Source organism: Coregonus clupeaformis, chromosome 28, assembly GCF_020615455.1.
Source record: "Coregonus clupeaformis isolate EN_2021a chromosome 28, ASM2061545v1, whole genome shotgun sequence".
NCBI classification, from domain to species: domain Eukaryota; kingdom Metazoa; phylum Chordata; class Actinopteri; order Salmoniformes; family Salmonidae; genus Coregonus; species Coregonus clupeaformis.
The window spans coordinates 13,927,909-13,939,374 of record NC_059219.1 but is presented as its reverse complement, the minus strand read 5'-3'; the positions used below and the strand labels follow the sequence as shown (position 1 = coordinate 13,939,374).

The window sequence follows — 11,466 nt, the reverse complement described above, 5'->3', positions numbered from 1 at the left end:
CTGGTAGCTCCTCCATGCTCTGGACACTACGCTGACAGACACAGCAAACCTTCTTGCCACAGCTCGCATTGATGTGCCACCCTGGATGAGCTGCACTACCTGAGCCACTTGTGTGGGTTGTAGACTCCGTCTCATGCTACCACTAGAGTGAAAGCACCGCCAGCATTCAAAAGTGACCAAAACATCAGCCAGGAAGCATAGGAACTGAGAAGTGGTCTGTGGTCACCACCTGCAAAACCAGTCCTTTATTGGGGGTGTCTTGCTAATTGCCTATAATTTCCACCTGTTGTCTATTCCATTTGCACAACATCATGTGAAATGTATTGTCAATCAGTGTTGCTTTCCTAAGTGGACAGTTTGATTTCACAGAAGTGTGATTGACTTGGAGTTACATTGTGTTGTTTAAGTGTTCCCTTAATTTTTTTGAGCAGTGTACATTACTATAATGTGGCTTTAAAGGGATACTGCAGGATTTGGACAAAATCCCCAGAGTCAGATGAACTCGTGGATAGCATTTTTTTGTGTCTACGTGCAGTTTGAAGAAAAATGCTAACCAGCGCTACCGCAATTGCTAACTAGTGTTAGCGCAATGAATGGAAGTCCATGGCTATCAGATACCCATAGACTTCCAGTCATTGCGCTAATGCTAGTTATCATTGGCTCGCAAAACTACCTCTAACTTCCTTCATACTGGACACAGAGACATAAAAAATGTATCCACGAGTTCATCTGACTCTGGGGAAGTAGATAAAATCTCATTGTCAAAATCCCGAAGTATCCATTTAACCCTGTTAAATGTTTGTACTCTTCAGAAATACTTGTAATAGTCCTCTAATTATGAAAATAAGTTTGTAGAATAATTTTCTGGAAATGTTGCAGAAATACAACATTGGGCTTCAATGGTAGCAAATACTGTATTTCTGGTAAGAAAACTGTGAAATTATATTAAAATCACATCAAAATGGATCAAATGCATTTGCATGTGATGGAAAATATTGTGTAATGGTATATACATTTGGAATTAAGTCATATTTTGTCTGAAACTGTCAAATTGATCAACTTGACCAATCCAATTTCTATGTTGTGGGTTTTCTTTGTATGGAAAACATTTAACTTACCTTTAGTAATATTTGGTTTCTGGCTTAATTTGGAGAGATAACCTATCTTACTACTTTACCATAAAATTAATTGTCGTCAATAAAAAATGTCTGACCTCATAAACCACACATAAAAAAAAATGTATATATTATTTTGTTCTTTTGATGTGTAGAGGGGACATCAAAGTTACTCTTGAAGTATTTGGTTGTCCTTATTTGCAGAATTTGGCATATCACATTTAACAAACCAAACATGGCATATCACATTTAATAAACCAAACATTCAAATACCTTTATAGAAGGTAATATAAAAACCCAAACCAGTCTGTGCATCAATACTGGTATATTGTAAAATACGGTATACCGCCCAACATTCTTCTCTAAAATGTGAAAAATAAAAACAAAACACACAAAACATAACACAAAACAACAAATATTTTTTCCTATGAACTGACTGTAATAAACTATAAATCTGGGAGGACCAGATTTATACAAGATTCCAGACATTAGTGTTCACACTGTTGGAATAATCACCATATTTATTCTGTAAACATTTGTATAAAAATGATCAAACTCATGTTCAGCTATGTTAAAATTAACAGATTTTTTCAGAATTTTTCAAATAATTTAAATGTTTGCCAATACATGTCTAGACATCTACAAAACATCAATATTTAACTGAAAAACCTAAAGCAGAATCTTTACGGCGCTAAAACAAGCCAGTTTTAGGCTTCTCCTCATTGGTGAATGGCCTTGCCTGGTTAAGTACTCAACAGAACGTCTAAATAACTGCAGGTTAGGAGCATCCGCCAATCATCTGATGTGGTTCGGAGCGTGTTCGGTGGAGTGAGATGAGGTGCTACCCTCAGTGTGTCCTACAATTGCTTTTGATTTCCTTTTAACACAGAGTAGCAGGGTATATTCTCTAGTGTGTCAGGTGTTACAGACCAATTAGACCAATCTAACCAGTATGATCCTAGTAGAGGGCGTAGCAGACCAGTCACAATATTCCAGTTCGTTGTTCCTCTCGTACAGCAAATCCTGTTTTAGGCAGTGTCGTCACTTGTTAACTTTTTAAATAAAGTTTGGTCAACTTTCAGTGTCCCAGTGTTTTTTAAAGATTGGTCCCACTTTGGAAACAATTACAAATATTATGAAAATAACAATGTAAAAAGAGCGAGAGTATGTATGTTGTCAATCACAAATGCAGTATGTGTGTGTGTGTGTTTGGAGCAGGTGTCTTGTTTGTTCAGTAATCAGGGTCAGATTGTTTACCTGAAGCAGACTCAGCTCTACTATTAACTACCAAGGCACCTACACTTCCTGATCCCACCCTCCTCATCTCACTCTCCCCCAATCTCTCTCCCTCCCCATCTCTCTCCCTTTCCTTCGACCCATCCTCCCCCACCCCACTTTTCCATTCTTTGCCATCCTTTCTCCCTCTTTTATCCCTTTCCCACTTTTCCCCTTTTCCCAAATATCTACCCCATGCCGCCTTATCTCTCCCCCATCCTTCACCACACTCCATCATTCTATCTGTCTTTTCTCCTTCAATACCATACTCTGTCCTCTCGCTTCCCCTCTTTCATTTGCCCAGTTCACCCTCACTCCCTGTAGTCTTTCATGTCTGACTTTCTCTATCAAAGTTTCACCATGTAATAAACATGAGCTAGATCAGGGAAAGGCAATATTAATGGGGGCCATACAAAACCTGAACTCATCATGAGGGGCCGCAGTTGCTTGTGGGCGTGTGTACCGTCATCCATACCCCCCCATAAATATGATACTGTATCTCAGTGAGACTGACTAACAAAATCATTGGGGGCCCACCGGCTGGTAATTCGACAATGATTACTAAGTGTAGATAGCTAGCCACTAGACTAATTTAACAATCTAAAAAATGTTAGCTGACATGGGCTAAATTAGTGACTATCAGTGATTGACATAACAAGAGAAAAACTGCTGATGAGACAGCGGTTCAACTCCCAGTCCTGAGAGGGATGGTACACTCAGGATGAATGGATTCTCAGTTGGGAGGGAGGAGCACCTCTATGGAAATCCCATCAGGCAAATGAAGCAGCAGGCTGGAGTCGACAAGCTACTATTTATCTTTCAAATATCAGACTGTGACCGAAGGTAGCCTCGTGGTTAAGAGCATTGGGCCAGTAACCAAAACGTTGCTGGTTCGAATCCCTGAGCTGACTAGGTGAAAAATCTGTTGATGTGCCCTTGAGCGATGCACTTAACACTAATTGCTCCTGTAAGTCGCTATGGATAAGAGTGTCTGCTAAAATGTCAAGGAGGTTCTAGTCAAATAAACCAGACAGCCTGGATCCCAAATGGCACCTTATTCCCTACATTTAGACAGGCAGCCCTAAACATACAGGCATTCTCATAATCTCAGGTTTGCCACAGTTCTGAGTTCAGTTAATCAAACCTTGACCCCTGCTTGTATTGGGGTACATGAGAGAGTTTCTGAAAAGCCTTTCAAACAAGACATCAATGGGTTCACTTAAGCAAATACACTGTGGCTTATAGATTCATAACAGTTTTTCTGAAACTGATGAGAAAATTCACAGAGATTGGATTTGTGAGCTTCATGTTTTACATTGAGAACGTTAACAATGCAAAATATATTCTGAAGTTGCTACTGCACATTTTTTCACTATTGAAGTAAGGATGTTACGACTCATTGAACAGTATAGAACTAGATATGGCTGAGAAGTTTTTGATTGGGCATGTAATTGAGAACGTCTTGATTTATACAACATGGTTCCAGACATCAGTGTTCAAATCCCTGGAATAATCATTACATTCTAAATAACCTGCTCAGACCAGACAAAATGATCTAATCGTCATTTAAAGCATATTGGTATCCTAATGTGTGTGTAAAGTAATACTACAGACTCCTCTTCATGAGTAAGTGCTTACAAGCATAACTATAAGTCAACATATTGTAAATGTTGTGACAAAAGACAACATTAGAATGTGATACAAACTGCAGCCCAGAAAAGCCTATATATATTTTTTTGATTATGGAGGGGAAATGTAAATGAATGATGTTTGATTAAGTGAAGTAAATAATCAGAATTATTATTTAATTACATCTGGGGGATTAAATTAATAACAATAATTTCAAATAAACCTCTCACTTTGGAAAACAAAACAAAAACATTTATAATTGTTAGCTTTGTGATAGATTTAGTAATACACACTTCAACAATGTTAGCGCACTTTAGTGTTGCCTGATAGTACTTTTGTGATAAAAAAAAAGAATAAATTGTATTGAAGTAATTAATTAATTAACGTCTTACATCTAAACAACAGATATTAAACAGAAATGACACAATCAAAATACAATGTAAATACTTTTTAAATTGCATTGATAATAAAACATTGAGTCATGCTATTTGTTTAAAAAACAGATGATAAAAAAATATATGTTTTATAACCTTAAAATAATTCAGGGCAACCTGTACTAAGAGCAGTTATTGTTGATAGAGCTACATGTGTCACCATACTTGTAAACATTTGTATAACAATTATAAAACTCAAGTTCAACCATATTAAAAATAACAGATTTTTTCAGAATGTTTCAAATAATCAAAATGGATGCCAACACCTCTGGACCTCTACAAAACATCAATATTTAACTAAAAAACTTAAAACAGAGTCTTTACTGCGCTAAAACAAGAACCTCTATTCAAACATAAATACCAGCTTCAGGCTTCTCCTCATTGGTGGAGGGCCTCACAGTCTAAATTGCTATACACCTGGTTGGTCAGAAGCATCCGCCAATCAGCAGATGCAGTTCAAAATGTGCTTGGTGTGTGTACCACCATTTTTTGATTGCCTTTTAAGACAGAAGAAGGGGGGGCAGAGGTACAGGGGGAAGCAGTGGGGTGAGAGAGTCCCCATGCCAGAACAAGAAGGGGAGAGGGGATAGAAACCTCCCTCCCTCACCCCCTCCCAATTCAATCCCAATCTGAGAGCTAAACCACCAGCCACAGGTCCAGGTAATCCCAGATATGGTCAGATTACGACTATAGAGTAGCAGGGTCTATTCTCCAATCCCAGAGTGTCAGGTGTTACAGCCCAGTTGGACCAGTCTAACCAGTATGATCCCAGTTGATGGCGTAGCAGACCAGTCACTGAGAGAGAGAGAAAGAGAGAGAGAGAGAGAGAGAGAGAGAGAGAGAGAGAGAGAGAGAGAGAGAGAGAGAGAGAGAGAGAGAGAGAGAGAGAGAGAGAGAGAGAGAGAGAGAGAGAGAAGAGAGCGAGAGAGAGAGAGAGACGAGAGAGAGAGAGAGAGAGAGAGAGCAGAGAGAGAGAGAGAGAGAGAGAGAGAAGAAAGACAGAGAGAGAGAGAGAGAGAGAGAAAAGACAGAGAGAAAGAGAGAGAGAGAGAGAGAGAGAGAGAGAGAGAGAGAGAGAGAGAGAGAGAGAGAGAGAGAGAGAGAGAGCGAGAGAGAGAGAGAGAGAGAGCGAGAGAGAGAGAGAGAGAGAGAGAGAGTGAGATCTATACCTGTATCTAGTGTTTGCTGTTGAATCACAGGATGTGTTCACATTGCCACTGTAATAAGCAAAGGGAATCACAAAAGGACATTTAACAATAAGACACAATAATCATCCGTTGTCCCTGTTCAGACTGAACAAACACATGGCAACTATGTGAAATTAACTAATTGTTCTTTAAGAAAGTTCATACAGGGGCTTCCGGGTGGCACAGTAGTCTAAGGCACTGCATCTCAGTGCTAGAGGCATCACTACAGACACTGGTTCATTCCCGGGGTGTATCACAACCGGTCGTGATCGGGAGTCTCATAGGCTGGCGTACAATTGGCCCAGCGTCGTCCGGGTTAGGGGAGGGTTTGGCCGAGGGAGCTTTACTTGGCTCATCGCGCTGTAGCGACTCCTTGTGGCGGGCTGGGCACTTGCAGGCTGGCCTCGGTCGTCAGGTGAACGGTGTTTCCTCCGACACATTGGTGCGGCTGGCTTCCAGGTTAAGCAGGCGGGTGTTAAGAAGCGTGGTTTGGCGGGTCATGTTTTGGAGGGCGCATGACTCAACCTTCGCCTCCCGAGCCCTTTGGGGAGTTGCAGTGATGAGACAAGATTGAAATTGGGGAGATTATGACTCAAGTAAAAGTGTAAGTCACCCAGTAAAATACTACTAAAGTAAAAGTCTAAAAGTATTTGGTTTTAAATATACTTAAGTATCAAAAGTAAATGTTATTGCTAAAATATACTTAAGTATCAAAGTATAAATCATTTCAAATTCCTTATATTAAGCAAACCAGACAGTACCAATTTATGGATAGCCAGGGGCACATTCCAACACTTAGACATAATTTACAGACGAAGCATGTGTGTTTAGTGAGTCAGCCAGAGCAGAGGTAATAGTGATGACCAGGGAATTTTTTTGATATGTGTGTGAATTGGACCATTGTCCTGTCCTGCTAAGCATTCAAAATGTAACGAGTACTTTTGGGTGTCAGGGAAAATGTATGAGTACAAAGTACATTATTTTCTTTCGGAATGTAGTAAAATAAAGTACAGATACCCCAAAAAACGACTTAAGTAGTACTTTAAAGTATTTTTCCTTAAGTACTTTACATCACTGTATGAATCAAATGATCAGTTATCCAGTAATAACTGTAGGTGTTTATAACATGTTCGACGCATTATACAGATCTATACAACTAATTGAATATACATTTATAAATACAGTACAAATCAGGAAACAATCTGAATCAAAAATCATAATCCAGTTATCAGGTAATTCCTGCACTACCCTCACTGAAATTGTATGAAAATAATGGTAATTTGACGACGCGCACCACAGGCTTGGTGCGGGGAGCAGGGACGGGCCGGACCGGACTGACGACGCGCACCACAGGCTTGGTGTGGGGAGCAGGGACGGGCCGAACCAGGCTGACGAAGCGCAGCACAGGCTGGGTGCGGGGAGCAGGAACGGGCCGAACCAGGCTGACGACGCGCACCCCTGGTCTGGTGCGGGGAGCAGGAATGGGCCGGACCAGGCTGAAGACGCACACCATAGGCTTGGTGCGGGGAGCAGGAACAGGCCGGACCGGGCTGGCGACGCACACCATAGGCTTGGTGCGGGGAGCAGGAACTGGCCGGGCCGGGCTGGCGACGCGCACCATTGGCTTGGTGCGGGGAGCAGGAACAGGCCGGGCCGGGCTGGCGACGCGCACTATAGGCTTGGTGCGGGGAGCAGGAACAGGCCGGACCGGGCTGGCGACGCGCATCACAGGCTTGGTGCGAGGGACAGGAACAGGCCGGGCCGCACTGGGAACACACACCACTGGCTTTACCCGGGGATCAGGAACGGGCCGGACCGGACTGGCAACACACCTCAGTACCTCTCGCCGTGCCTCTACATCTTCCTTCCCTCTACTCGCCAATGGCTCCCGTAACCCGGTGGCCTTCTCTCCTCGTCCACTAACTCGCCCCTTATCTGCCTCCAGCAGCCCCGTCGTCCACGGTGTGAGCCCCCCCCTACATTTTTTTTGGGGTTTGTCTCTCCCCCGTGGCTATGGCCTACATGGCTCTCGCCAGACTCTCCCTCTTCTGCTCCCAAGTCCAACCTCTCTCCTCCTCACGCGGCTTGACCCAGTCGAGGTTGATATCCATAAGAGTCCTCTCTGGCGTTGGCTCCTGGACACGCTGCTCGACCCAGTCGAGGTGGACATCCATCAGAGTCACCTCTGGCGTTGGCTCCTGGACACGCTGCTTGGTCCAGTTATGGTGGGATCTTCTGTCACGATCGTCATTTGAAGAAATGCGAACATACTTTTATTTTTAATGATCACACGAACAAAACAACAAAACGATACGTGACGTCCTTGGCAATAGACACTAACCAAACACGGAGCACGATCCCACAAACACTGTAGCAAAACAGGCTGCCTAAATATGGTTCCCAATCAGAGACAACAAGCAACAGCTGATACTCGTTGTCTCTGATTGAGAACCACCCCGGCCAACACAGAAACACATGAGCTAGATAATCAACCTAGAACACAAAAACACATAGAAACAACACACCCTGGCTCAACATAACAGAGTCCCAGAGCCAGGACGTGACATTGACATTGGCAGTAATTCCTACTTCAACAATAACATATAATTTGCATGATCAAAACTATAGATAGTGATACAAAACCTGGATAGGAAATGGAAAATCAAATTAACTACGTAGCTCTGTTTTCCATAAATCTTATCGCTGACATCTATCCAATGATAAGTGCTGGTATGACACAGAGGTAGGTGTAGATGTTTGTATGGATGCATTCATTTATTTACATGTATACACAGACTCACCTGAGTATCAGAGGTCATACAGAGAAGACACACCTGGATCAGCACTACACAGGTGAGGTTATTATACCTTTTTTAAATATGTGTTGGTGACATAATAACTGTGTCTAGAACTTCACTATTATTTCATGTAGATGATGGTAAATGGCAGATAATCAGAGATTCATCTTTAAGCTTTGTTTTTTAAATTATCTTCTGGAAAAAAGTTGTGTTAATTCTGCGCTTGTGCAAATACATGCTGAATCTGGCTGAATCTTTTGGTTAGAAGGAGGAAAGTCTGATTTAAAGCCATTTATTTTGAATTCAATATCTTTATGTTATAGAATCCAACCTAGAGACAACTATGGCAAGAACTATGGTAAAATCTAAAGCAAATATTCTCTCTATCATCACCTGGAACACTTGTGGTGTTAAACCAACAAAACGCAGCCCAAATAAACTGATTGATATAATTAACTATGGCAAGAAACAGAATGCTGACGTAATCTTCCTTCAAGAAACTCACATTGGACCTAACTGCTATAGAAAGATAGAAAAACATGGATGGAAAGAGATGGAAAGACATTGGACCTCTTACTTTACTGTTTACTCACCGAGTAGCAAAGGAGTGGCCATACTGGTGAATAAAAACATACCATACTATGAGTACATCTGCCATGATGAAGATTACGCTGGTGGCTACATTGTGCTGTTCTGTCAGATGTATGGTCAACTCTTCACTCTAGTGAACGTGTACAATCATAAAGAAGACAAGCAAGTACTGGGGAGGCTGTCGCAGTATCTTCAGGAGATGAAGATTGGAACTTTAGTGATTGGGGGGGATTTCAACACAGTCTTGGACCTTGACTTTGACAAGTGTACATTATCTGAACATAGACGGCACACATCCTTACGAAGTCTCCTGCAGAGTTTCATTTCCTCACTGAACCTCCAAGACACATGGGCAAGACTACACCCAACAGAAGAAGCCTTCACTCGATCTCAGAACACCAGCCACTCCCGGATAGATATGTTCTTCATGCAACAGGACAAAGCCACATGTGCTCAGAGCTGTGAGATTCACACTGTCCCAAAGATTTCAGATCACAACCCTGTGTCTCTGATGATCCACATTCCTAAAATAGGAAGTACGTTAACAGATGTTCATCAAAAGCTGGCTGATGGTGGACTAATAGACAATACCATATTAGATAGAAGAGTAGGAAAAATCAGTGGAGCAGAAGTTCTTATAGCAATGAAATCCTTGACCGACTCATCAAATGGATCAAGGGATGATAACCTTATGGAAACAGAGATATTAAAGCATAATTACAATGGAATGCTCAGCGGGGAGAAACAAATACCTGACGGATTCAATAACCGAGAGTACAAAATATTTGCCACAATACTTGCCAACCGTCTGAAGATGTACCTAGCACCCTCGTTCAAAGGAAGGATTAAAATACCACCACATACTACCACATGCATAGTTTCCCTGTCCAGGCAACCATCGATTAAGGGGAAATTCTTAAGCAAAGCCCTGGAGTCCATTCTCATAATTCAGTCTCCCCCTACAGACTTCACAATCCTAAAGCAGGTGCTTCCTCAGGACTTGGGCATCTTGTGGAAGTTACTCCCAATGGTTGAAAGTTCCTTGGTTACCCAAAAAAATCTACAGGATGAATGCCCCCTCACCCCAGCACTACTCTACTTGTGTCTGAAGTACATGGAGCACCGAATCCAGAAGACAGGCACAGTCCTTAGTGTTAGCCGTCAAAGACGGAGTCTTTTGATCTACATGGAACAAGAGAAACAGCATCCTGTGGACAAACTGCTGTCTGAAATCAGAAAGGAGTCTGGCCTGAGTTGGAAGGTAATTGAATGTAAAATTGTGGAAGATGATGGACATTCAAATTAAATGAAACGTTCTTTGAAGATTATTAGAGAAACTGTTACTGTTCTCTAAATGTGGATATTGCCTTCAGCTTCACAATGAGATAAACAAAATAACATGAAAATATAAGAAACATATATGGAACAACATCCATGAAGTGTTGAACCAGTGCTCTCCATACTGCATGCTATGGGCCCTGAGCGCCTGTTCAGCCATCAGTGTCTTCAGCTATCACCAGACCCATGGCCAGCCAGACCCACACCAAACCAAATCCACTACGATGGATGGGATCCCAAAGGAAGGAAAGATAGTAGCAAAGTGAAGGTCAAACCCAGAACCAGTCCTACAGAGCATGTATTATCTGTGACAAACATGTCATCAGGTTAGATCATAAACCATGAAATAAGTGGAGTTAGACTTCATATCCAGGGATATTGGATATCTCGGTGTCACGCCCTGACTCTAAGGACTCGTATTTGTTGAGTCAGGGTGTGATTTTCCTTGTTGTGAATATATGGTGGTGATGTTCTATGTTGGATTTTCTATGTTTAGATCTTGTATGTCTAGATCTATGTTGCCCTGTGTGGTTCCCAATCAGAGGCAGCTGTTGCTCGTTGTCTCTGATTGGGGACCATACTTAGGCAGCCTTTTGGCACCTGTTAGTTGTGGGATCTTGTTCCGTGTGAGGTATGTTATTTGTCTACCTTGGACTTCACGTTTCGTTTGTTGTTTTGTCGTGGTGTTTATTCAATATAAATAAACATGTATGCATATCACGCTGCGCCTTGGTCCGTCCCGTTCGTCAACGATCGTGACAGAAGATCCCACCAAAATAGGACCAAGCAGCGTGTTCAGGAGCAAACGCCGGGAATTCAACGGGAGGTTACATTAGTTGATGTCCTCCTCGGTTGGGGGAGAATTACGGAGGAAGAGGCCGTCCGTTACCGGAGGGCGATGAATGAGGATGCCCAGGTAGGAGAGGAGAAACGGCGCCAACAGTGCCGACGACGGAGACCCGAGAGGCAACCCCAAGACATTTTTTTTTTTGGGGGGGGGCACGGTGTGGACGACGAGGCAGCAGGAGGCAGCGACAGGGCGATTCTGCAGGTTAGGAGAGGAGGCCACCAGGTTGCGGGGGCTATTGGTTCAGAGGGA

At 42.5% G+C, this 11,466-nt stretch overlaps 1 protein-coding gene across 1 annotated transcript in view; it reads right to left on the bottom strand.

The window, feature by feature from the left end:
- LOC121542385 (serine/threonine-protein kinase SBK2-like) overlaps positions 1–2,859 on the bottom strand; it is a 7,276-nt gene extending 4,417 nt beyond the window's left edge. The window contains exon 1 of the mRNA XM_045208324.1: positions 2,854–2,859. Within this exon, the coding sequence (XP_045064259.1) occupies positions 2,854–2,859 (6 nt within the window). The remainder of the gene's footprint in view (positions 1–2,853) is intronic.
- Positions 2,860–11,466: the final 8,607 nt, after the last annotated feature.